The 27812-nt window shown below is 48.2% G+C and overlaps 1 protein-coding gene across 8 annotated transcripts in view; it reads right to left on the reverse strand.

Moving 5' to 3' along the window:
- The window catches only part of LOC102944748 (protein transport protein Sec16B), a 46331-nt gene extending 18760 nt beyond the window's left edge, over positions 1-27571 (reverse strand). For 3 of the 8 annotated variants that reach the window (XM_043521158.1, XM_037906386.2, XM_037906384.2), the window contains exons 1-14: positions 27374-27571; positions 19161-19485; positions 17802-17908; positions 16935-17055; positions 15556-15670; positions 14185-14332; positions 13463-13620; positions 10946-11007; positions 9723-9858; positions 8745-8975; positions 6327-6424; positions 5752-5833; positions 4549-4666; positions 2459-2570 (exon numbers count right to left, since the gene is read on the reverse strand). In XM_043521158.1, coding sequence (XP_043377093.1) covers positions 2459-2570; positions 4549-4666; positions 5752-5833; positions 6327-6424; positions 8745-8975; positions 9723-9858; positions 10946-11007; positions 13463-13620; positions 14185-14332; positions 15556-15670; positions 16935-17055; positions 17802-17908; positions 19161-19426 — 1754 coding nt within the window. In that variant the 5' untranslated portion in view covers positions 19427-19485; positions 27374-27571. Of the gene's footprint in view, positions 1-2458; positions 2571-4548; positions 4667-5751; positions 5834-6326; positions 6425-8744; positions 8976-9722; positions 9859-10945; positions 11008-13462; positions 13621-14184; positions 14333-15555; positions 15671-16934; positions 17056-17801; positions 17909-19160; positions 19486-22318; positions 22463-27373 lie in introns of those variants that run through there. The other 5 variants (XM_043521157.1, XM_043521156.1, XM_027823577.3 and 2 more) reach the window with 5 other exon arrangements.
- Between the last annotated feature and the right edge of the window lie 241 nt (positions 27572-27812).

Genomic DNA, 27812 nt, shown 5'->3' on the forward strand with positions numbered 1-27812 from the left:
GCAATCCTCTGTAACATCCTATAACACCCGCCCCATTCACTCCACGCGGCACTCCCTTGCCCCTCCAGCACCTGCAGAACCACAGGCACACCCCAAATCCCTCTAGCTCATACAGCAGCAGAAAACCTCTGCAATATTAATAAGTGTTTACTAGAGGCACCTGTGCATTGTCTAAGTGTGTGACATGGTATTTGTAAATGGGGCAAGTCTGAAACCTCCATGATGCTAAAAAGGAACGAACAGCATAAATGGCGAAAAGCAAATTAGACTGTTAAAATCCTTTCACTGGAGTGCTAGTAACACAGCGGGAATTTTTTAGAAAGTAAGATTTCTAGCTGGGCCCTGAGGGAGGTAGGTTGCCTTGAACTCTTTGAAAATCCCAGCCCGTAAAAAATATTTTGTTCCTTTACAGTAAATTACTCTATTTACCACACTCCATCAATGGGGATCTGGATTCTGCTAGGCAGTCCTGCAGACTGTGGACCTGCTTTCCACTGCCTTTTACCCTCTGTGCAATCATTCGCACCTGTGCACAGCGACTGGCAAGCATTGCCATTCCAAGTGGGCAGCTTTTTACATCCATTTTGCCCAGATGTGAACAATAACTCCAGGCTGCAGTGAATCAGACCAAGTGAGATGGGGCTGCTGAGCAGTGACCTTCACTCAGAAATCCAAAGCAAAGAGCCTCTCCAAATGAAACAGATCATTACTCTTTTCCAGAGACACAGAGCTGAAGTCACTTTTCAGAACCAGGCTGATCCCTGTGGAACTGGAGTCACAGTGACATCCAGTGGCCAGTTTGGTTAATGGCAGGTGGGTTCTCCACAGCTAACACCTGGGGGATACACCCAGTCTCCAGTTATTGATATATGTGGGTAGGGGTATTTATGTTTTGGAGCTTGGAAGGCAAGGGGTGGGCAAGGAGGAAAACGTTCACGTGTGTTAAAACATCTCCCCACATTATCAAATGTACTGCTGCCCAAACACCGATCTACCTTCAAGCACTGCACACTGCTGCTGCCTGGGTGCTGGGCTGCTTCAGTGCATCCCCACTAATGTGACTACAATGAAAGGATCAACCCACACATCCAGGAGGTAATGTGGCTGCCAATTTGCTTGGCATAACCCCTTCAGTGCCCTGAGAGCATCAGAGTTCAGTGTGTCTTTCTCTCTCTCCAGGGACCTACTGTGTGTCCTTGGGAGCATCCCTTGCCCTTTCTGTGCCTAAGCCCCTCTACCTGTAGAATGAGTGCCAAGTGGATCACCCTCCAAGGCTCTTTAGAATGTGGGCTGGGCCTCCCCCATTGTAACTAGTTGGCTCAACACAACCAATCGAATACCCAACAGCAGCATTTTCCGTCACCTAGGGTGCAGCGATTTGGAGTGTTGCTCCAGCTGCGTGGCTGCCATGCCACTGAAATGTGACCCAGCCACCCCTCCATACAGACAGAGGGATGACTGGCCCAAATTTCAGTGAGTGGCGTTGTGAACTGGCACACGGGGAGTCTGTTCCTGGAGCGCAGGAGAATGCGCAGGAGACCTCGGCTCCTGGCTCACGTGGTATGCGGGTAAAAGAGCGGGGAGACTCCCCAGCCAAGGGAAGCCTGGGGTCCCTGCAGGGTGGGAGGAATGAGCAGGGGATGGAACAGGGTCTTCGGTGTTGGGGGGAGGCAGGGACTGGAATTTGCCCCCTTAAGAAATCTCTGATTTGGCACCATTGATAGTGCCAGTCTCTGAATGGCACCATCATTCCCAGTATACCTTTGGCCATTAGCACAATGCACAGCACTCTAGCGAGGATAGCAGGGAACTCCTGGGTTCTGTTCCCAGCTATGCCACTGTTGTAGAGATGCCCTTAGGTGCAGCATTCCACCTTGCTGTTCCTAACCGGGAAGACCAAGGGCTATGGGTTTGTCAGCTTCAAGGACCCCAATGACTACGTCCCATCAAGCTGCGCAAGAGCATGTGGAAGGATCACAACATCGATGTGGTGCGCAAGAAGCAGAAAGAGAAGAAGAAACTTGGACTGAGATAGCCTGGGGAGGGCCCCCACCCCGGGGCCCCCAGCAGACGCCAGGCAGACTTGGTCCCCGTCTGCCCTGGGGGCTATGGTGCTGGGTGGCCAGCTTCCTCGCCCCCCTTCCGTCTGTCTTGTCTGACAGGTCCTGGCACAGGGCAGATTCCTCCATGGACTCTCCAGTGCCCCCTTGGGTGCTGCCCAGGGGTACCAGTGCCCATGGGGGGCGGGCATGTGTGTAACACTCCCCCCAGGGCCAGGGGCTCCACTCTAATAAATGTTCATTTTTAAAATAAATAAATAAACTGTAAACTAGGTCTCCCTCCGAGGAGTGTTAGTTCCTGTTTGTAAAGCCCTCAGAGATCCCTGGGGGAGCTGTTCTGACTCCTAAGAATGACAACTGTAAATATTTGCAGGAGACTGCCTGCTTGGCTTACTCACCTGGGGTCACTGCCCAGCAAGACCATGTGGTCTGTCTTAACCCCGTAGTGACCAAAAGGGACATTCGCCATTAGATAGCAGAAGTGAGCAGCTTGTATTAACCCTCTCCCAGCTGGACAGGAAGAAGATGGACAAAAGCCAGTCACAAGAAAAATACACCTTCAAATGCGCACGATAAAACAGCTGTATTCATCTCCCCTCTCTGCCCATCCAGGGCCCCCAACCCCGAGGCAACCCCTTCACCGTACATCCTCTTGCACGACTGTTATTTTGCTATTCATCAAGTTTTAATTTTCCATTAGATGACCTGACTGGGTGGCAGAAGCACATGCCAGTAAGTGTCTGGCTCCCGTTTAGCTTCTTCAGGTTGTTTCCATGTAGCAAGATCTGTGGTGAGGCTTTCTACCATTGTCACCGCATAGCTGGCACTAAGAATAAGCTGATTAAGTCTCTCTGTCAGCCACATCTGTGACCCATGCACTAGGGCAGAGAGGTATGCATTTCAGAGCCTGCGATAGGGATATTTCACCAGCAGGAGTATACAGTGTCTATTATCTGATTGAGCGTGTAGGGGAGAGCAATATTCCCATTCCTTTCCCTGCCACCCTGCACACCTGTCTTTACGCAGTTACTTACACCCATGTCTGCACATATACTGCGGTACATCTCCACACACACGTTACATTGCCCTGGAACATGTAGGCTCGCTGTATTAAAGGCAGCCAGGCACACAGGTGTATGGGCAGGGGTATGCAGGCAGATACAGGCCTTTGGACACAAGCACACAGACGCACAGTCACAATTTCATACACTACACAATTACATGGAAAGGAGCATATGCACAATCTTGTCAAGGCTCACAAACATACAGACATCGGTTTACAACAGCTTACATAGCCCCTTATGCTGCCAAGGCATCTTATGGCACTTTAATAGAAGCTGTGCAGTAATTTAATAATACAGTCATGGGGCTGAGCTAAAGAGGGAAATAAAGGATTGTTCATCTTGGAAGCAAAGAGTGAAGACAGCAGCAGAGCCCCAAGGTCACAGTGTAGGGAATTCACGAGAGAAAAGACTGCTGCACCAGTCCCCCAGAATGACCTATGCAGGGGCAGGCGAGACCAGTGGCTGGCATCGGATGGCTCAGGGGCGAGAAGGCATCTTTGAACGTATGTAAGTCGCCCCAGCTCATAGTTCCTTCATGGTGGGCAGTGAGTTCACAACAGCACATACTGCACCCATTTAAACCACTCCATGATACAAACTCACTCCCAACTGCACACAAGCAGCACAAGCCCAAGCTAGCCAAGAGAACTGAGCAGATATCCACTCACGCCACCAATTCCACAGACACACATCCAGGCTGGCCAAGAGAGCTGAGCAGATAGCCAGCCGTCCCACCAGTCCTAGATGGGCTCACCTTACCCTGCGGGCACCTTGTCAGCCACCTGTTCTCAAAAGGCCTCTCTCTGCCCCACTGAAGTATATGTCGGGGGGTCCATACACATAGACAAAAATTTAAAAACTGAACTTGGCTTCTGCAGGAGGGAAGCCTGGCCGGCGGGAGCTCTGTGTACTCAGCATCTCGGAAAGGCCCTTTTCTAATTTAGGTGTCTAACTTTAGCCATCCACATCAGAAAATGTTGACCTGTGCTTTCTGGGTGGCCTGTACATTTCTGAGTGTCTATTTTGTGGCAGCAAATCTTATTGCAACTGGAATGTAAATATCTGAGCTCCTCTTTTCTGGGTAGCAGTAGTAGGAATTTTCCAGCTGTGCACCACCAATGATCCCAACCACTGGTATGAAATGAGCAAGATGGCATTCCAAGTGGATGCTCAGCGCACGCTCCCAGCAAGGCCAAGCTGTGCGCGGTGGTGAAGGTGATGTGGCTGGCTCTACAGTGGGGACAGAACCGAGACTAAGCTTATTTCCACCAGGGTGGTTTTGAACCCAGAGGCAGCTTTAACCATTATGTCACCATCCTCCCACCTCCTGTAATGGAGTACGCTAAAGTGTAAGCACAATGGGGCGTCCTATCTGACGCTAAGTGTGGGCCGCTCAGCTGAGCCCAGTCATCACCTCTCCTCACCCAAGGTGTCTCCCATGGCGACGATGGCCCGGTGGTTCAGCTCAGTGTCCCCAACCTGATTGGACAGCATCACTGCCAGGTGTGGTCTCCAGTCTCCCCATCTGCCATCCCCACAGCACTGGGAGCAGAAACAAAGAAAGATGAATAAATAGTTTGGCTGCTTTAGCTCCTTGATCCGACCTTTACTAGGTACAGAGCTATTGAAGCATCACAAGGGAAGGAACACTGTCTGTGAATAAAGAAATGAAGTGACTAAATCTGTTCAAGTGAGACCTAAAGGCAGAGGAGGCAGAAAAGCTACAGTGCATTTCTCTTCTCCTGCTTCTGACTGTGGCTTCACAAATGTTGCCTGGCACTTTGCGCCTTCTGCAAGAAGCCAACTTAATGGCAATTAGTTTATGCCAAGTAACCAAAAACATTCACCTAGCATCATGCCTCTGTGTCAGCCTCCACTCCAATCAGCTGAGCTGGGCCGCTTCACCCTCCCGGCATTCCCTCTGTCAGCCTGAGCTTTCCATGTCCCCTCAAATTCCAGGCCCCTGTGCTCTTTCATGCCTCCACAGAGACCTTCTGCAAGTCAGCTCCATGCCTCCCCCACCCTGTGCCACCATAGCACACTGTCATGCAATCCTATGTGGCGCACTACGTTCTTACACTGCATCCCCACTGTATCAGGTTCCTATAGAGGAATGCCACTGTGCTGGTGCTAGCAGGGGTCACTACGTCATACTGGGGTTGTCACCCATCCCATATTCACAGGACAGCCCCTTTGGCATGAATCTGTCCTGTCCCTGTGAGCCAGACAGTTAAAAGTGTCCGACTGTTCAGTGTGCTGCCTCACGACGTTGCATTGGCACGTGATGATACCGGGTCGCCATGCATCGAGGCAGCGCACGGACATGCACATGCAAACGCATCACCGCACCAGGATATGGTTACCCCAGTCGCATGGGGCAAACAGAAATAGGCAGGGACCCTGATGCCATCTGGGAGGTGGCAGCAGGCAGCCAGATTAGCAGCACAGTGAAAAATGGCCTGTTACTTTGCTGTTCACTGCAGTGAACATCCTAAAGGACAAATTGATGATACTGAGATGTCATCCTATGAAGCACTGCAGAGTGCCACTGAGGCCCACTCCCCTACCCTACACCAACACAAGGCGTTGAGGGCAGGGAGGGAGCCAGATGCTTTTCCATTCAGTACCAGCGCAGCCTGAGGTATCCTTCCGGACATGAGCTGGAAGAGAGTCTGCAGAGGGTCGTTGAGGGCCAGCGTGCTTGTGAACCTGCAAATAGAGAGCAGAGAGACAGGCCATTATGCTGACAGGAAGGAAGGACAGTCCAGTGATTAGAGCACTAGCGTAGTACATGGATAGTCTGGGTTCAATTCCTGCTCTGCTACACTTCCTCTATGACCTTGGGAAACTCCCTTAGCCTCTCTGTGCCTTAGTTCCCCCTCTGTAACACGTGAATAAAACTTCCTTACCTTACAGGGCCGGGTGAGGATAAATACATTAAAGAGTGTGCGGCCTTCAGATACGGCAGTGAGGTGGCCATGTAAGTACCTAAGATAGAGTGATCGGTGAGCCCAAACCGCTTGCTCATCTCCAAGGTAGGGAGAGACAAACAGCAGAAATCCTCCATCCAAGGGCTCAGGTTGTGTGAAGCACGGACAAAGTGGGAGACTCAACAGGGATGTTATGCAGCTGTGAATTGCAGGGGAGGGGGCCAATCACGTGGAAGGTTCTTGAGCATGATGTTCTGGCAGCTCTTACCCACCCAGACAGAACCCAGCTGTAGGTCCTCACGTCCATTTTGCTTGACAGGAATAGGGCATGACCCCACAGCTGACTTCTCATGGCCCAGTCCAGGGCTTCCTACAGTCAGGAGGAAAAAAAATTGTCCTGTTACCATTTCTCTCTCTCCCACTGCTGTGAAAAGAAGGTCCTTACTTTCCAAGGCCAAGCATGGGACCTACAGATGGATTCCCCTAGCCTGGGGCTTCTTCCCATCTGCAGGGAGCTGGGTTTGCGAGAAATGAATTGATTTTTCCCATGGGTGTAATATGTCCCCCAAACATGAGGCCAGCTCAAGCCTGCAATGGATGATGTGACTGTTGGGTTTACCCATCTGGAGCCAGCTTAGATAAATTGTTCTCCATCACCCAGACCTCCTTATGTTTATTCCTACCTGTACAAAAGTATTAGTGCTGTCCCATTGACTGCAAGCTCCAGGCTGCCTATTAGCAATTAATGCCACAAAGTCAGAATCCTAGACTGGGCACTAAAGCCTTCTCTGCACTAGAGGTTTTCCCTCCCACCATTGCGACCACCAGTTCAGCTCCAACTGTGATAGCAAACGCAGGAGCTCTTAGATGAGATGCCCTTGGCCATTACAATTTGGAACACTGTGTCCCAAAAGTGCTGGAACTAGGGGTGTTGGAGGGGTTGCCACACACCCCTGTCTTGAAGTGGTTTCCGTCACACACAGGTTTTACAGTTTGGTTCAATGGCTCTCAGCAACCCCACTGTACAAATTGTTCCAGCACCCCTGCTGTATCTATTAGACCCCACCCCAATAAGGCTTCTCTGTCACACTGGTTATCGACAGCAGAGCTCCTGCAATTGCTATCATCAGTGGTGCTGCCTTGGTGTTAGCAACAGTGGGACATTTTTGCCCTAATGCAGGTTCAGGGGTTAATTCTACAAACAGGGTGTGATGTTATCTGATTAAAATATGACCACGTAGATCATTGTTGCTACCGCTTTTATATACTTGCAACAAATGTTGTACAAAATATGTCAAGTAAGGTGTCTATGGAAAGGTTATGATTTGCTGAATATGATTATGCTATTTGTATGCATGTATCATTTTTGTATCTGAAGTTACAATTATTAACTATGTACCTGTATTTCAAATGTTTGCTCCTGTGATAACACCAGCAAGGTATTTAGCGAGCATATTGTGAAGGGACTATTCAAGTTGAATGGCCCATCAAAGAACACTCAGCTTACAATGGACCATGGAAGACGCCTATCTACACTTAATGGACTTTCCTGAGGACATTCTAACTAGAATATGGGTAATTGCCTCTGCTATGACTAAGCGAAGAATGCAGTATTGTGACTTGCCCATGTGACTCCAAACTCCATCTTGTTACCTGTAATTTTCCACAAACTAGAACAGTGGGTTTCCCTTCACTTGGCAGAAGCTATAAAAGGCCCTGGAAACATCTCCATTTTGCCTCTTTCCTGCTCAAACCTCTGGATTATGAACTTATACTAATGGGAGCATTCCAACCAAGGGACTGAGGACTTTCCAGTGATTTGGAAGCAACCATAGACTTAACAAGCCAGCAGTTTAATTACATCACTGCTACAAGCCTGATCCAAGAACTTTGCAATTGTCGTATGTATTTGATTCCTTTAAACCAATTTTAACTCTCACCTTTCTTTCTTTTTTATAAATAAACTTTTAGATTTTCGATATTGACGGATTGGCAATGGCGTGATTACTGGGTAAGATCTGAGTTATATATTGATCTGGGTATGTGGCTGGTCCTTTGGGATCAGAAGAACCTTTTGTTTGATGAAATTGGTTTTAAATAACCACTCATCATTAAGTCTAGTGTCTGGGTATTGAATCCAGGACTGGAGTACCTAAGGAGACTGCCTTCCTGACTTCTTGTTAGCCAGTGTGGTGAGACAGAAGATTACTTTTGTTGCTGGATTGGTATATTTCATGGAAAAACAACCAACAGTTTTGGGGTTTGTCTGCCCTTTTTCCCCAGCAGCTTGTGCTGAATTTGGTATTCTCAGTTGTGACCCCCTAAGGCACAGTGACACAGGGACCTTCCTTAGCCACTACCACCCATTCGAGCCCTCTTCAAAAGACAAGCCAGTGTTAGACCGGGCCAAGGGAGGATTAGCAACAGACTCCGCACTGCAATCAGAGAAAGACCCGGACCCAATTCTCTGGCTCTCTGAGCCAGTGAGAGTTACAGGAGCACTGTGGAGGTATCACCGCCAGCACCCATGGGAAAATGAGAGCTGCGTTGCTCAGACCGCCTCCCAATCAATTACAGAGAGGGGTTCATGGCCCTGGAAAACCCACCCTTTCCACTGCAGGCAGGGAAAATGTTAGAAAGGAAGCAGTGGGGACTCTCTTGAGACACAGGTGTGCATGCACCCTACTTACCTTCTTTCTGCCATAGAAGAGGAGCTTGGTGAATTTCTCCACTCTCTGCTCTGGTGTCTCCATGCTGGGTGGGATCTCCCCAGTGAGGAGGTCTGGTGTCCCGGAGCCCTGCACTGGCCACTCTTCGTTGGTCAGGTTGATCAGATTAGCCACTGGGTCTTGCCTTTTATACTTCTCCAGGCGCTTGCAGTCTTGCATCAGCAGCTCGGCTGTGTCTGAACCCACCATGGACTGCACAGGGAAATGGAGGAACATGAGAACTGACATCTTAGAACAGACCAGTGGCCCATCTAGTCTGGTATCCAGCCTTGGCCAGTGGACAACACTGCATAATATGGAGGTGGGTATAAATCCCCCCAAATGCACCACACCAAATATTATTGTACTATGGGGAGTAATTCCTTCCTGACCCACCACTCCTGGTCAATCTATGCCCTGAAGCATGAAGATCAGTGGCCCATATGATTTTTGTCCTAGTGAGTGTCATTGTCTTAATCACATATACACAGTGTTAGTGGAGAGAAAGTCAAGGCAACGAGTCATCAACAAGGGACATAATAGCAAAAATCAAACTTTATAGATCTCAGTGGTCTGGTCCTGATTCCTTCTAACATTCAGTGGCAGACCTCCTACAGATTGGGTTTGATACACTAATCTCCTTCTGGACAGGAATGTTGGCTCATAAATTAAGTTGACAGTGTCCCTTTAGGTGCTGCTGTTCCATTGGAACATTGGTATTTCAAAGGTGCTGCACCTGTTTTGGGGAACAGCCCTGGAGAGGTGTCTCTTCAATGTACCTGGTGCTTTGGGCCGCACTGGTGGTCAACATTAATGGGGGAGTGAAATGCATTTAAGATCCCCCATAGCAGCACCTGGCTGCTTCAGACACACAAAAGGACTCTCACAACGAGCCATCCTTAACTGAACCAAAAAGACTCAAAAGGAGTGGAACGCATCACAACGCAAAAGGACACACACCCCGTTCTGCCGGCAAAGGAGGACCAAGAGTTTCCAGAGCAGGGCTGAGTCTCTGCCTCTCTGAGTCTCCAAATCACAGCTCATGGCCACTCTGCGCTGGCAAAACGTCATCACATCCACCTTGTGCAAATCCTCCCTGCAGGAACAAACAAAGAAGATGTTGGCAAGTGCAAGGCAGGACATCCTGAACAGCATAAGGGAGGATTCCCAGGACTCTGTGAGTTATGTGGAGGACTCCCGAAATTCAAGGAGAGGTAGAAAATCAGAGATATTCACATGCATATCAATAACACCACAATGCATCTGTAAGACAAAACATGTAATAAAGCTGGTTATTACGATTCCCATTTTTCAGATGGCCAAGCCTCAAACATTTAGAACGTATCTGAAACCCCTTCTTTGTATACCAGTGACATTTTTAACCTGATCCAGATCAATCTATCTGCAGAGAACATCACAGCTGACTGGACTCTAGCACCTATAATGCCACTCCACTAATATTGTCTCCTTCTACTGTGCTGTTAAACTCTGCTCCTCAGACTTCCACCCAGCCTCTGTGCTTGCTCAATGCTTTTTGTAATTTCATTGCTCTTCTTTTAAGTAGGCCTGTTTTATCTCTCAGCTTTTCTCATGAGTGACTGAACAGCATCTCATTATAAGCAATGTGATGCAGAGCAAACCTGATTGAACATGATGGGTTGAGGGAAGATGTTCCTCAGGTCTACTCTTACTGAAGCTCAGCTCCCAAGGAGCGCAACATCAGACTTCGGTTCTGCAGAGCGTGAGAGGACTGAAACACCTGCTCATCCAAACCACTGTGGCTGTTCCACAAACCCTTCTTACAACCCAGGTTTCCTTGAACTTGGTTATGAAATAAGAACCAAACAGTCAAACAATGGTCTCTGAGCATTCCCAATAGACCAAACCCACAGATCCAACCAACCACATGCACATTGCTGAATGTGGACCTGGACTTTGCCGATGGTCCTTATCTTTACAAAGGGCCTAGCCAAAACCCTGGGCCTGAACACCCCGAGGCTTTGGGGAGTTTGAAACATGAATCCAAATTACATGGCTTGGGCTCATCTCTAATTCCGGGTGACCATATCCTCTTTTAACGGTCAAGCTGTGTGTGTAGCAGCCTGGAGAGAAGCTGAATGCTGGGACAGAAAGGAATGCTGATAGGGCGCATGGTTTACTCTACACCTCCAATGGCATTGTACCTGACCAGAGGCCCTGGGAAGGCTCGCATCTCCTCCTGCTCTTTGGTGTCATGAAGGATTACCTAGGAGGCAAGAGCAGAGACTTAAGAACAGTGACCGAGGCCTGTCTGAAAGCTAAATTGCTTTGGCAAAGGCTTTACTAGTACTGGGGATGCTTTTCTCAAAGCCGTCTTTGGGCATACATGTTATCCCGGAGCATATGCACTGATGTGTTTACCATCTTGATCCACACAACTATAAGAAGCAATTGCCTTTTACAATGGAATCTGGCTCCTATGATTGCAGTCCTTTGGGTGGGAGAAGGCTCCAGCTCAGAGGGGAAAAGAGGGGCAGATGCTGTGGAACACAGTCTATCTAAAGTGCTTATATGGCCCCCATCGTTGCTATATCTGAGCACCTCACAATCTTTAATGTATGTATCCTCCCAACACCTGTGGGAGGCAGGGCAGGGCTATTACCCCCCAGCACAGATGAGGAACTGAGGAACAGTGCAGCTAGGGGACTTGCCCAGGGTCACACAGAAAGTCTGTGGCAGAGCAGGGACTTGAGCCCAGGTCTCAAGTCCCATGCTAGTGCCCTAGCCACCAGACTGTGCTCCCTCAAATTGTCTCCTAAGAAGAGAGTTTTCAGAGTAGCAGCCGTGTTAGTCTGTATTCGCAAAAAGAAAAGGAGTATTTGTGGCACCTTAGAGACTAACCAATTTATCTGAGCATAAGCTTTCGTGAGCTACAGCTCACTTCATCGGATGCATTCAGTGGAAAATACAGTGGGGAGATCTATATACACAGAGAACATGAAACAATGGGTGTTACCATACACACTGTAAGGAGAGTGATCACTTAAGATGAGCTATTACCAGCAGGAGAGCGGGGGGAAGAAAACCTATTGTAGTGATAATCAAGGTGGGCCATTTCCAGCAGTTGACAAGAACGTCTGAGGAACAGTTGGGGGTGGGGGATAAACATGGGGAAATAGTTTTACTTTGTGTAATGACCCATCCACTCCCAGTCTCTATTCAAGCCTAAGTTAATTGTATCCAGCTTGCAAATTAATTCCAATTCAGCAGTCTCTCGTTGGAGTCTGTTTTTGAGGCCCCTCTCCATGTACATTGGTCAAACTGGACAGTCTCTACGTAAAAGAATAAATGGACACAAATCAGACGTCAAGAATTATAACATTCAAAAACCAGTTGGAGAACACTTCAATCTCTCTGGTCACTCGATTACAGACCTAAAAGTTGCAATACTTCAACAAAAAAACTTCAAAAACAGACTCCAGCGAGAGACTGCTGAATTGGAATTAATTTGCAAACTGGATACAATTAACTTAGGCTTGAATAGAGACTGGGAGTGGATGGGTCATTACACAAAGTAAAACTATTTCCCCATGTTTATCCCCCCCTCGCCCCAACTGTTCCTCAGACGTTCTTGTCAACTGCTGGAAATGGCCCACCTTGATTATCACTACAAAAGGTTCCCTTCCCTCCCACCCCCCGCTCTCCTGCTGGTAATAGCTCACCTTAAGTGATCACTCTAGTTACAGTGTGTATGGTAACACCCATTGTTTCATGTTCTCTGTGTATATAAATCTCCCCACTGTATTTTCCAATGAATGCATCCGATGAAGTGAGCTGTAGCTCACGAAAGCTTATGCTCAAAGGAGAGAGTTGTGACTCCAAGGCCTTTGGCCCAATGAGACCAGTCATTTGGACAGCTACAGGGCACAAGAGCCAACCCAGGTCACTCACACAGAGGACCTGCCAATAAAAGCAATTTGTGCAGAATCTGGAACTGCCTTGGAGTCTCATTCAAGGACCTGTAAGAACCAGAATGGCCCTAGTCCTGTGTGAGATCCCTCCGTCTGCACTATGGCCAAAGGCTCCAGAGCAGAGTACCACAGCTTTGGGTGATTCCATTTTACGACGGCAGAGCGTGCTGCCAAAACATGCAGCCCGCTGTGAAGGTGCACATGATGTCCTCTTGAGCCCAGGTTAAGGACACTGCTCAACCCTAAAGTCTTAGTCACCGTAAGGCATGGCTAGTTCCTAAGGGCGTGTCTCCATGGTGTGATGGGAGGGGTTGATTTCTAAAGCACACTAACATGTTGTTCCTTAACTGGTCTGTGTAGATCCTACTGTGCTTTACCATAGCACTGTTTGAAACAGTGAGATGTGGGCGGGAAGGGAGCTGGCACTGCTCAGGGAAATGGAGAGACAGCACAAAACTCAGGTCCCTCAATCTGGGGCCCTCAGGTTTAAAGGGGCAGTGTGGGTGGGGGATGGAAGGGTACAAAGTGTTACAGGAGCAGTGCGGGTGGAGGATGGGAGGGTATGAGGGGTTACAGGTGGGGGATGGGAGGGTACAAGGGGTTAAAGGGCCGTGCAGGCAGGGGATGGGAGGGTACGAAGAATTATAGGGCAGTACGGGCAGGGGATGGAGGGTATGAGGGGTTATGGAGCAGTGCAGGTGGGTGATGGGATGGCAGCTCTCAGTTGCAGGTGGCTGGGTGGTTGGTTACCTCCAGGCTGTGCATTTCGATGAGGGCGGGCTGCCCATCAGCCGGGGAGTTAGGGCACACACGGACCAGCTGGCCTCCTGCTCCAAAGCACACTGGCACATGAGGGAGAGAATACTTCTGGGGTGCCACGGGGTGCATGGTGGACAGCGAGACTTCCTCTAAACAGCAACAAATGTACACACAGTCCAGAGCCAGCCCTTTCACAGCCACTCAGCAAGCTTTGTTACAGGGGGAAAGCCCTAGGGACAGCACCAAACATGCTTCCAGGCAGCACCAAGCTTTCTCCGCCAGCTGGTACGGGGGCCAAGGCCCTACAGACTGTGCCAGGCAGAATTCAGGGAAACAGCCCTTCTCTGAACTGACTGAAGTCCCTACTAAATCTAACACTGGGTTATATGGACATACCCTACAGTACTGCTGGGCAATGCCCAGCATCACCCTGCCCCCACCCTCCAGTACTGCTGGGTGATGCCCAGCCTCACCCGGTAATTTCCACATGCTGCTTTCCAAGTGAGATTGTCTGCACTGTTAGGTGCCTTAAAAGCTTTTTAAAATCTGGCCTTAAGCATCAGTAATGGCCATTCGAACTTTCCATGATGTTTTACAGGCTCATACGTGAGGGCAACAGCCATATTCTCATACAGCCCACCGTCCCCGCTGTGAGAGCGTCTGCATGTGCCTGCCCACCCCATGGAGGCCTGGTGCCCTCACCTCACACCCACCTGCTTGAACTGGACTCCAGGTCTCTGGAGGATCTGGGGCATACTGACTGGGAGAGTCGCGCATGTACTGACTGAGTTCATAGCTGCTGGAGCTGAGGCCGGAATCCTTGTACTGCACGAGCCAGCTGAGCTCACCTGGGGCGGGGAGCTGAGGGAAAAGAGAAGCCACAGAAGCCGTGGGGAAAGGGAAGCAGAGAAAATGGTGGCCTGAGGTTGCCAGACGGGGAAGGTGGGAAGGGAGACTGGCAAGAGGGGTGAGAGTTGCATTGCGTGGAAATGGAGCTGTAACACAACAAACACATGTTGCATTTATACAGTGTCACAGTGCCCAGCTTGGCCAGCGCCGGCACTGGACCAGCGCCTGCAGAACAAACAACAGGCGTCTCTCCAGCTTGAGCTAAACTGCCTAGTCTCAAGCTAAGAGCTGTAACCAGCTTGTGTCCTCTGCGGATCTGGCACAGGGGGACAGACATCGCCCCCACTGATGTGTGGTACAGCAACGTCTCCCCTCAGATGATCTCAAGAACTTTAAGTTCTAAAACTCTTTCAGTCACACTTTGCTTATTCCTGGTGGTTTTATTGAATATGATTTAGATGCTCTGTTGGTGTAAATCCACATAGTTCCATTGACTTCCGTGGAGCTATACCATTTGACACCAGCTGCGGCTCTAGCCCAATACCTCTCACTGATCTGACACAGACACCCGCATATGCTCCTGCGGAAGCAAATGAGCATTTTCTAGATACGTTTTGTCATTTGATCATTTGCAAAATGCAGTCACTCAGACAGAGCCTCCTGTCACTCGTGAAAATAAGCAGTCCTCTGTCATAGGCAGCTGTCACCATCTCTTCTAGGAGCAGGTAACCGTGCTGCTGGACAGCCCCCTGGTGTGGGGAGGGACTGGACTAATATAGAGGTCCTAGAATAACAGAGGGTGGAGAAACCCACCAAGATCACCCTTTGCACCAGTTCCAGGTGCAGCAAGGGTGGGCCCTGCCTCCAGATGCCATGGGGAGTACAAGTGACAGCCCCACAGAAGGAGCCTTTGTGGTAATGATACTAACAGCCCTTCCATCATGTTTCCATGTGAGGCTCTCAAAGCACTCTGCAAACAGTAATGAATCAACGCTGGAAGATAGGGAAGTAACACTACCCCCATTTTGCAAACTGGGAAATTGAGGCACTGGGCGGGAAGGCATTTGCTCAAGGTCACACAGAGAATTGGTGGTAGATCCAAGGATAGACATCAGACCTCCTGAGTGCCTGGTCTAACAACTATGCAACACTCCCACTCAGATGGGCTGACAGACACTCTCCAAAATCTCCAGAAGAACCTCAGATCTCCGACTCATCTGTCTCTCTGTGGTTACCTCACATTGCTGGAAGCTGGCGTCCTCCAAGTAGTTCCCCCGGGACTCCTCCCCAGTATGCTCCTGCCTGGGAGTAGAGATGTACCTCTCCTCGTAGGAACTGTAGCTCTTTGAGCTGTGGGAGGGAACAGAGTGCCAACCCAACATGAGGGCAGATGTGTTGTGAGCCATCCACAGAACCCACTGCAGATGTGCTCATCAAGTTCCAATACTGATGACTTTCCTAGGTGAAAAGCCAGTGGCGCGTGTGCTGCTGCCACATGGGGGTGAAGACTCCTTCTCTTTATTCAAGGGAAATGAGAATACACAGAACCGGCTTGCTAGAACAGACTCAGTCTCCTGCAGAAAGAGCCAGAGCAGTAGTTTTGCAGTCCACTGGCACGGATTCTGTCTGCATCCTGCCAAGATGAAAAGCTGGGTACTGGCTACTAAGGGCCAGATTTTAAAGGTATTTAGGCCCCTATAGAGGCAGATTGGCACCTAGAGGGATTGTCTGCACCATTACGTGCCTTAAGAGTTTTTTAAAATCTGGCCCTAAGCATCAGCCCTCTTCTGGATGCAATCACACAGGCCAAGCCACTGAAACGCAATTCACTGTCATCATTGTTTCCTGCGTGGGGTCAGTGTATCCGGTGCTGGACAGACACAGTCACTGTCCAGTACAATTTTTAATCTAGAGGCCTGATCCAAAGCCCTTTGAAGTCAATGGGAGTCTTTCATTAGGGATCAGATCAGGCCCTAGGAGCACTAGGATGGCTAGCCTGATGCTAAGCATGGATAAGGCACAGGGAACCCTTTCTCCCTTGCCATATGCACACATCATAATCCCACTGCCTGTGTTTTAGGAAGCTAAGGGGATGTGGCTAGTGCTGCCCAAAGCGCTAATCAGCTCCCGCAGAGCATGTGACTGAGCAGGGCCAGGCCATGTACACCGACAGAGTGATGCTGGGGGAACCCTGGCTGCACCAGATTTGAAATACAGTAGAGGACATCCTTGAAACTGACCTGAGAGGCTATTTCAAGAGTGATCTAATGGTGACACCATGGGAAGCTGCAGGAGAGCCAGCGAGAACCGTGTATGCACATTAACACAAAACAGCTTGGGCCAATGGAGCCGCTGGCTGCATAACTGAGACTACTTGCTCAGGTCACAATTCACTAAGCAAACCACAACAGGTTCAGGGTGTGCAGCGTGGGGTCCCACCGGCACGTAGCTACTGGAGACATTCCATCCCAGTGCATCTGGGACGACAGCATAACCACGCACCCCTCTCTATCACGTGTTAGTGCTTGGGTTTTGAAGGGGGAAGTTGGAAACCTGCCCGAAAAGCTCATGCACAGACATTAGGTTCTTCCCTTCCCATTCTAACCACCCTTACCGGTATTGTGACACATCATTCTGCCCAAATGGGCTGGTCTCCTGGTCATGACGGGAGTCTCTGTAGCAGTTCTGATACCAGTAATTCATGTGTCTGCCATAAGGATCTTCGTGCCCTGGATCTGCACACTCAGAGAAAACCACCATAAAGATCTAGTATTTTTCTTCAGTGCAATTAGTATTAATAAAGTTTTAAAAGGGACAAGATTGAGTCAGGATTTGTCATTTGCACTCCATTGCTTCCAAATTATTCTGCCTAGTTAGTGCTATGATATATGTATGTGTGCGTGTATGCCTGTACGTCCAATACACACCTATCAATTACATGCACAGTAACAGACATCCCTTCCTTCACATTTCCTTTAGCTCAGAAATGTCATCAGGTAGCGAGCTCTGATCACACAGTGAAATCAGCACTATCTTACACTGTCTGGGACCAGTAATGACCTGATGCTTCATCTGTTACATGGCGCTCAAATGCTCTTGTATGTCACTGCTGTGGATATCTCTCGAATGCAAACCCAAATCTCGCATCATGAGACCAGGATTCAAGGGCTGAGAATGGAGGCACTGAATTCAGCTCCTCAGGAGAGGGAGAACATCTTGGGATGCTCTTTGGAAAGCCCATCTAATCAAGAAAAGGTGAGTAGCTGGTTCTGGAGGAGGCAATGACCAGCTCTCCTCCTCTAAGAGGGCTGGTCACCATGACATAGAGACATATGTATGTCAGAGAAGGGATGCATTGTACAGGGCTAATGCTAAAAGAACTGTCAAGAATTGCCAACAGAGCAACAGACCACTAGACTGGCCAGGCCAGCAAGAAACAGCAAGCAAAGTAGTTTTCATTTCCTAGAGGAATGTACAGTACCTCTCTCATACTGCAGTACTTGAGAGGGTCTGTGATAACCTCTGTAAGCGTAGTCTTCCCTGGAGCTTGGCGATGGGTAGCTCCAATAGGGGTCCTCATAGCCTTGCCTGAAATGAATCCCAAATATACAGAACAGAGAGGGCAGAGAACCAAAAGGACAGCAAGAGAAAGGAATCCCCATCAGAACTATATTGGCACTGGGCAGCTCCCACGCCCTCATTTCCAGATCCAAACAGAGGATCAGGAGACTAGTCCTGCATCAGAACTAGATCTAGGGTCAGGACACCAGAGTCCATTCTGGATCAGTTCCAAGGTGAAAAGCCAAGGGATCAGGAGTGGAATGAAATCCCATCCCAGTCTGAGATTTTTGGGACTCCGTTGTGAAACGAGGTCAATGAAATAAATGCCAGGGTCTCATCAGCCCCATAGTCAGCTGCAGGGTCACAGTCAGGGCTATTGTCAAGGTCAGATGTTAGGGTGCGTGTTCTGAAGCACGGAGCAAGAGTGGGAGGTTTGGGGAACAGATTCCCTTCGCCTCCTGTTCTTAACAGAGAAGCGTCATCTCCAGGCTACTGGAGCCCTACCAGCTTTGGTGGAATTCTGAAATCATTTGGCTGGACACCTCTGGAATATCCCTAGGAGCTCTGCTAGAGGGATCCACCCTCATGAGCAGTTTAGTAGATTTGGAAAAAATAGCCTCTTTCCTGCAAACAATTGAAGATGCCATGCTCCTAAGGGGCTTCCCAGTAGGGCTCCCTTCTCTGCTGAATCCCAAAAGTGCCCAGAGCTCTCCCTCAACCCCTTACAGTTCACTCACACCACTTAGCAGAGCATTTCACAAGCTTTGTGAAAAACCCACTGCAAAGTGGACTTTGCAGGTACAACATGCAATTTTCCAAGGTCCGTACCTTGGTCAAATCAAAACCTGTATCTGCCAGCACACTCAAAGCCACTTCTCCTCAATAAATGATGTGTCCATCCCACATTTTATCCTTCCTCCCCTGGCTGTTTCTGCAGCAGAGTTAATATGGCTTAAATAATCTGTGTTACATTATTCTTTATATTTTTATCACTTTCCTAGCACTCAAAAGAGCTGAATTATATTTGTTCCAATTTTCAAAAGAAATTCACTGATGGATAGAGGTCAAACCTGCAAAATTTCAGCCCCAAAAGTGAGTTTTAGAAAGTTATACATGACCATAAAGAGGGAATTAGAATAGAAACTGTTACACAACCCTAAATAAAGCAGCCACTGCAGCTCCTGTTTTAATAACTGGCTATTTAGGAGACTGTGGAGGGATAAGCACCCACAGAGGACAGTTTGATCCATACAGTTACTTAATTTTATTCAAACCTTACCTTGAATACGGTCCAGTGAGATAACTGCTTTCATAATATTCTGCTCTGGAGCCTGGTCTGATCTGGTCCCCTGGCCATGGGTCCGGCCACAGCTGAGGCCCTGTTCTGAGGTCCTGTTGCTGGTGATAATACCTCTCACCATTATGCCTGGACTGGGGTCGAGGTCTGTGGTAGCCTTCTCCCCACGACCCTCTGTCCTGGCCCTCCATCTGGGCTACATGCCTCCCTCTTGGTTGGGGCTGCTCGGGGGGCACCCAAGGGTCCATATGGGTCTTGCTGTAGAGCTCCTCCTCCTTGGTTTAGTTTTTCGTAGTTTTGTAGCTTCCTGTAAAGAAATAAATCCCAGGGCATGAAATCTAAACCACCTCAAAGTCAGCCTGCAAAGTGCATTGCCATGTTTCCAGTGCCATAATACCAATCAGCTTTGTCGTTAGTTCACGTCCCTTTGACTCCCTTCAAGAGGGGGCAATGTCCACGGGCATGGAAAATCTACCTTTCCACTCACCAGTGGCAAGTTGGAAGCGTTCCCTGGCAAGTGAGGTGGACTAAAACAACAATTTTTGCAGAATTTAATTTTCCATTTAAAAAATCCCAATATGTTTCTTGCCTTTCCAGTTGCAAAGAGAACCTTCCATATATGAGCTAATGCAGAGCTGTCTTCCTGAATCTGCAGACAGCCAGCCAGAGGGACTCTGGGGCCGGTTTTGTTCAATATCTTCATTAATGATCTGGAGGATGGCATGGATTGCACCCTCTGCAAGTTTGCAGATGACACTAAACTGGAATGAGAGGTAGACACGCTGGAGGGTAGGGATAGGATACAGAGGGACCTAAACAAATTAGAGGATTGGACCAAAAGAAATCTGATGAGGTTCAACAAGGACAAGTGCGGAGTCCTGCACTTAGGAAGGAAGAATCCCATGCACTGCTACAGACTAGGGACCAAATGGCTTGGCAGCAGTTCTGCAGAAAAGGACCTAGGGGTTACAGTGGACGAGAAGCTGGATATGAATCAACAGTGTGCCCTTGTTGCCAAGAAGGCCAATGGCATTTTGGGGTGTATAAGTAGGGGCATTGCCAGCAGATCGAGGGATGTGATCGTTCCCCTCTATTCGACATTGGGGAGGCCTCATCTAGAGTACTGTGTCCAGTTTTGGGCCCCACACTACAAAAAGGATGTGAAAAAATTGGAAAGCGTCCAGCAGAGGGCAACAAAAATGATTAGGGGACTGGAACACATGACTTATGAGGAGAGGCTGAGGGAACTGGGATTGTTTAGTCTGCGGAAGAGAAGAATGAGGGGGGATTTGATAGCTGCTTTCAACTACCTGAAAGGGGGTTCCAAAGAGGATGGATCTAAACTGTTCTCCGTGGTAGCTGATGACAGAACAAGGAGTAATGGTCTCAAGTTGTAGTGGGGGAGGTTTAGGTTGGATATTAGGAAAAACTTTTTCACTAGGAGGGTGGTGAAGCACTGGAACGCATTACCTAGAGAGGGATGGAATCTCCTTCCTTTGAGGTTTTTAAGGTCAGGCTTGACAAAGCCCTGGCTGAAATGATTTAGTTGGGGATTGGTCCTGCTTTGAGCAGGGGGTTGGACTAGATGACTTCCTGAGGTCCCTTCCAACCCTGATATTCTATATTCTATGACTCTCTTGCTGCTCATAGCTTTCCCTAAGCAGAAATTAACAAGACTGATCAGTCACTCACAACCCAGTGGGCTGCAGTGAAACTGTGCAAACACAATGCTGCTGCTGAAGATGGCTCAGAAAACTACGAAGAGCAGCAAAAGCAGGAACTGCAGTTAGTCTCGTAGAATAAAAAAATAAATACAAGTGGGAAATGTAGAGTAGCTGAACCCCTGCCTCATAGCAGCCAGAAGTTTTCAGGGTAAAGAGACAGGAAGCTCCCTCTGCCTTTCAGCAACTGGAGGTGTGTAGTTTCAAATGTATTAGACATCATCTATTAGCTTCTCACCAGGGCACTGTCCCTCAGCCTGGCTGGTAGAACTCCATCCGTCTTGCTGATAGGAACACTTTCAGCTAGCAGAATTAGTCCTAGGGCTAGTAGGTGTCTGAAACATTTTTCAAGTCTTGATGGGTGAAACTTGTGCTGGGAGGAGAGGGAGACAAGCACTTGCAAGGCTGGCAAGTAACTTGGGCAATATGTTTCCCACAACCCCAAAATAGCAAGTACGTTTCAGGGGTGGGAGGATATTGCAAAGGGGTCTTCAGAGAGCCTTCCCCTCAGACACTGTACAGTCCTGACCAGCTACCTGACCTCAGGGAAGATGAAGGCATGATCCAGGACCCACAGCCTGGCCTAAAATAGGATCCCACCTCCCCACTGCTGGACTTGTTTGCCAGGAGCACCACTGGCCCTGGGAGCAATTTGGAGGCATCACCATTTTAGTCTGCCCTTGGCTACTTGCCCCCTTTAATGCCTGGTGTAACAGCAAAAGTCCTGATCAAATGAACTGCATGGAAGCCATAGAGTGGGCAATGAACCCAGTAACAGCACTCACTTTGCAAAGTTATCAGTCCCCACATCCAGAAAGTCAGGTAATAGTAAAAACGTTTCTAGAGAATGGAGCGCTTGGAGACACCCACAGCTCTATTATAGCTAATGCCCAAGAAATGGTCCCTAGCCACAAAACCTGGATCCAAATCTGGATTTCAGGGGTGCTCCGGTGAGGGTTTTTTATCTAACCCATTCTAAAGGGTAAGGCATGCTCAGCTCTTTAGTCCTTTGTGCAGCCACTATGGGGCATGTGGAACCAGGGGCTGACACCAATTCGTTTTAATAAACCCTCTGCCCCTTCCCACCCAAAAAGCTACAATCTCTTCCCCTCTCCCACACCTTTACCAAAACTGTTCTGTGCTATTCTAAGGGTCAACACTCACAATTCACACCAATGTGATCTCGACTTGAGACACACACACCCCCTCCACACCACACGAAGCATAAAATGCTGGACCGAGCAGCTTTCTAGAGCACACACTTGTCTGTGTGTCAGTCTATTCTGAGTACATGTCATCCCACAGCCCAGAACTAGGAGCAACGGGTTGAAATGGCGATTGATTTTCCAGGTGCCGCGGGATGACAAGCACCTGGAGAAAGCCCAGCGAGCAGCAAAATGCCCATCTGCGTACACACACCTGTTCGAACGTGCCCACCACCGGCAGCTTTGCAGACCTGGCCTGAGCTCTCTCTGTCCCCAAAGGCAACTGTCAAAGTCCACCTGCCACATCGGCTGATGCCTGCCTGACCCTCAACCTGGATCAGCACTCCCGGCTCTTTGCTGCTACAGAGACGTCCCCCCCCCGCTGACGAAGCAGAGCAAAGTGCAGGCTGCTCACCTGCCTCAGGACAAACCCTTCCGTGGCTGTTTTCTTTGCCCTTGTCAGGGATTTGCTTTTGCGTTTATTCAGGCTTCTGGAGACGCTGTGATTTAGGCAGCCTGGGACACGTGGAATTTAAAACCATAACAGCTAAAGGAAAAAGGGAGACAAACTTCCCATGGTAACTTGTTAACCAGTTACCTCCCTCCCTTATAATACAAGTGGAACAACTTTCCTCTTTTTTTTTCATTTGTTCCTCTCTTCTCATTGGTTAGGGGTCCACCATGCAACATATGGAGTCCAAAAAAACCACAGATATTTTTCCTTTTATTATTAATAATAAATAGTGGATCTATTCTATTCTATTTATGGTCTTATACCATACTCATCACCACAGTATTTGATCTCATCATGCAGCCAACAGGCCACCTGAGAAATAAATGAAACTTGCTAATTAAGCTTCTTAGTTAATTTACTACTAACTGTGGATGAATATAGTTTGAGCAAATGTAAACCTCCCCCCCCCACCGCAACCCCAATCATGTTTGATTGTTCCATCATCTGTAACTACTGAATGATCTGGAGGTCAAAGGTCAGAGCAAAGACTTTACTGAAAATCTCAGAAAAGCTTCCTTCCATGTGGTGTACAACTGTCAGGGACCATGGGGTCTCAAACCCCAGTCCATAGAGCTCTCCAGAGCCAGTAAATTCTGACCTGCCATCAGCTACTAGAACTAGTAGGCAGACAGATTGTTCCACTACCTCAGTTGCTGCTTTGTCAGAGTAAAATTAACAAGTCCCTTGTCGGTTTCACTGCTGCTATTCAAAACTTTGTGCAGTCCTGAAACAGACAATCATATCAGTTTCACATTTCTCTTGCCCATCAGAAAGTTGTAAGCAATACACAGGCACTGATGCGGTTACTCCTGTTGATAACTTTTCTACAGTAACTCCTCCCTTAAAGTCATCCCGGTTAATGTTGCTACATTGATGGTCAATTAGGGAACATGCTTAAAGTTGCACAATGCTCCCTTATAACATTGTTTGGCAGCCACCTGCTTTGTCCACTGCTTGCAGGAAGAGCAGCCCGTTGGAGCTAGTGTGGGGGCTTGGAACCAGGGTGGATCAGCAGCCCCCGTATCAGCTCCCCACTCCCCTAAGTTCCCTGTGCGGCAGCCACCCAGCAAGCTATAAATTGCGGGGCTGTTCAGCTGTCCCTCCCCCCACTGCCATGTGCTGCTCCTGCCCTCTGCCTTGGAGCTGCTCCCAGGAGCCTCCTGCTTGCTGTGCAGAGGTGGAGGGAAAAGGGGTGCTAATGTCAGGGTGTACCCCTCCCCTCACTCCTACACCTTATCTCCACAGAGCAAGGGGGGGACATGACAGGGCTCAGGAAGCTTGCTGGCAGCAGCTGCTGTCTCAACTTGCTGATCTACTTAAAAAGGCAATGTACTTAGAGTGCGGTCAGCGTACTTAAAGGGGCAATGCTTGTCTCTCTCTCTCACACACACGGTGTGTCTCTCTGTCTCTCTCTACCATGCTGTCTCCCCTCCCTACATTTGTGCTGCCTTGTAGTGTGTGAGGCTATATTAACAACAATGTGTTAACCCTTAAGGGCTCAGCCAAGTGCTAGTTCATCATTTAGCAGTAAGGCAAACCCTGGGAAATATCCTACCGTCTTCCACCCTCTGACTTCACCACCTCAACCAAGCTTCACAATCATCACTGCTGTGTACAGTATTAAATTGTTTGTTTAAAATTTATACTGTGTGTGTATATATATATATATAAAAATAAAAATATAGTCTTTTATCTGGCAAAAAAATGTTCCCTTGAACGTAACACCCCCCCACCCCCCCGGAGTTACATTAATCCTTATGGGGAAAGTGATTCACTTAACATTGTTTCACTTAAAGTAGCATTTTTCAGGAACATAACTACAATGTTAAGCAAGGAGTTACTGTGTTTTTTCTATTGGTTTCTGGCTGGTAAGTTTAGGCCTCTCTCTAGTAGGCAACTGGTACTTTTTTTTTTAAAGCCTGCCTCCCACCAGGGCATCATTTATATTAGGGATCTTAAAATTCTCAGCCACTTCAGGATGAGCAGAATCTTTGCAAAGGGGCATAATTTCCAAGACTGCAGTAATCCACTAAAATAGTGAAGGACAGTGTGTGTTGTGAGGAAAAAGCCACAGTTTAAACTGCACAAAGCAGCAGTCATCAATGCTATTTATGTCTGAGATGACCAGAGAAGCTATACTACTCAGGCTGTGCAAGGAAAGAAGATGTAGGGAAACACTACCAGGCCAGCAACATAAAGTTTCCAGAAAGAGCAGCCTAAACTGGACAGCTGCAAAAAATATCAGTTAGGAAAGCCAGGAAGCACAACAGAAGAGCTGGAGGCTGGGAACAGAAGAATGAGGGAAGAAGAGACAGAGATGGAAGAAACAAAGGGACAGTAGAAAGATAATACAGGATGCTCAAAAAAAGAAAAAGTAATATTAAATATGTGTGGGAGACCTTTTAACTACATTTCTGATGGTTAACACATTATATATTGAATAACAATACTTTCTAAACAAAGCTAAAGGAACAAGATCTTAGAAATCACATTTCTCTGACAAATTTTACCTATGATTGTTTTAATAAGATTAGATGGGAAATATTTCCCCCTGTTTCTTCAGTTTGTTTGATTTGTGCATTTCACACCACTTGGCTTATAGTCACCGTTACTGCACCCCTGGTAGTCAGCCAGTTTCCCTTGTTTGTGTGAGTCCTTCAAGGGAAAAATTGAAAAAAATTAGAAATTTGTGATTGTAAAACCCCATACCTTGGCAGAGGAAATTGGGGGTAGATCTACTGCCTGGAACTACTTTTAGCTCATTTTTGTTAAAACTTACTTAAATTTTCATAGTATCCCTTTAAATGACAGGAAAATAGAATAAAAAAATAGAATCAGAGCAGTGAGAGGTGAAAAGACTTCTCAGTTCTAGACCCTTAAAAATGTATCACATACATTGCCTTTCAGTGCGGGCAACCCAAATAATCTAGTGCATTGGGATCCCAACCCATAGTTTGAGAACCGAAGTGGGTCGCAACCCCATATTAATGGGGTTGCCAGGGCTGGCATTAAGACTTGCTGAGGCCTGGGGCCAAAGCCAAAGCCTGAGCCCCATTGCCCAGGCCGAAGCCACAGCCCAACGCTGAAGGCCTTGGGCTTTGGGTCCCCCGACCTGGTGCGGCAGGGCTCAGACTTTGGCTTTCCCCCCCGCCCAGTGTGACGGGGATCAGGCTTTGGCCCCCCCACTCAGGGCGGCGGGGCTCAGGCTTTGCCCCCCCGTTGGGGCAGCAAGGCTCAGGCTTTGCCCCCCTCCCCACCCCCCGGGGCGGCGAGGCTCAGGCTTTGCCCCCTCTCCACCCCCCGGGGTGGTGAGGCTCAGGCTTTGCCCCCTCTCCACCTCCCGGGGCAGCGAGGCTCAGGCTTTGGCCCCCACATCCAGGGCGGCGGGGCTCAGGCTTTGGCCCTCCCACCCAGGGCCGTGGGGCTCAGGCAAGCTCAGGCTTCGGTCCCCACTTCTGGGATCGTGTAGTAATTTTTGTTGTCAGAAGGGGATCACAGTGCAATGAAGTTTGAGAACCCTTGATCTATCGTCATCATCTGAGCTGAGAAAAATACAAAAAGTAAACAAACAGCACAACGTATGAAAATTGATTTTTAAACTTTTGGTTGTAATAATATTAGATGCATAGATTTTAAGGCCAGAAGGGATCATTCTGATTATCTAGTCTGATCTCCTGCATAGCACGGACTGTAGAACCTCACCCAGTAATTCCTGCATCGTGTCCTTTTAACATCTTGCAAGACACAGGCTGACCTAGGCAAATCAGGACTGAATTAGAATCCAATGCCTCCTCATTGATGCCAATGTTGTGAGGGCTCAGATCTTCACAGGTTTAAGCACAAAGAGAGGAGGCAGCTTCTATATCAATTCCTATTTATTAGTGAGGGTTTTATACAGGACAAAATATAAAACAAACAATACTCCAGCACTGCCCCTGAAAACAGCTGAAAACTCTACTAGTGCAATCTCCAGCAGTAGCATAGCACCTCTCTGTGGATCTGCTCCAGGTGTTGATTTATCATTTCTTGGCAGGCATTTTCCCATTACCAAACAGATAGTTTGTGTGTCTAAATTTTCAAGTCTCCCTGCCCCACATTCACTGTTTTCAATCCCCCAAACCACTGGACTTTGCCACCTTCACCCCTGAATTATGCACAGTGATATTTTAATAATATAATTAACAAGATTGTCTGGAATGGATCTCTGGTGATTTTAAGGAAAGTTCAATAAACTGCAAAAAAAGAAAGGAGTACTTGTGGCATCTTAGAGACTAACCAGTTTATTTGAGCATGAGCTTTCGTGAGCTACAGCTCACTTCATCGGATGCATCCGATGAAGTGAGCTGTAGCTCACGAAAGCTCATGCTCAAATAAACTGGTTAGTCGCTAAGGTGCCACAAGTACTCCTTTTCTTTTTACGAATACAGACTAACACGGCTGTTACTCTGAAACCTGCAAAAAAGGGTCACTCTTAGCCTACAGCAAATTAAGCAAAAGGCATTCTACATCCAGCCCATGCTCCTCCAAATAAAGAAGTGGGTTTCCAAAGAGCTGGCATTTGTTAAAATCAAAGCATGTTTTTATACGGATTATAAAGTTCTCAGTTTGGCTGTAGCAGAAAGGCAATTAATCTCTATTGGGTCCTATTACAAATCAAGCCTTACAAACCTGGAAGTCCCCCCCGCCCCTTGCTTTCTTCCCCCTTCAATAAATCCGGTTATTCTCTACCGCGAATACTGAAAAGTAGCTACTTACACCGCCTACCCCTAAAGCAAAGGCTGGGCTGCTGCATCCCATCCTGACAGGCTCTGCCCCGGCTCCCTAGCAAGGATGCTCCCACACACACAGGCTCTGCCACGTCAGCTGGCCGGAATCTTCATACTGAAGCCTTTGCTGGTGGTCGGAACGATTAGCTCTGAGCACCAATGCCAAGAGAGAAAGCAGAAAGGCCTCTCCAGCTGCTGAATTCTGCCATATTGAGAAGGTCCTTGTGGGGGAAGAAGGTCCTTCAGTACTCATGTCCCACACGCCACTGGAGTTTCTGTGTAACACTTATAATGTTCCTCCTTTGTCTCTCCAGCCACAAAACCGATGTTATCTCACTCTGAACTGTACAGAAAGAGTATTAGCGTTGCAGATTTACTCAGTGGCAGATAAAATGGGGATAGGCTGACGGGCTAATCCCAATGACTGG

Source organism: Chelonia mydas, chromosome 8 (assembly GCF_015237465.2).
Source record: "Chelonia mydas isolate rCheMyd1 chromosome 8, rCheMyd1.pri.v2, whole genome shotgun sequence".
Taxonomy (NCBI): domain Eukaryota; kingdom Metazoa; phylum Chordata; order Testudines; family Cheloniidae; genus Chelonia; species Chelonia mydas.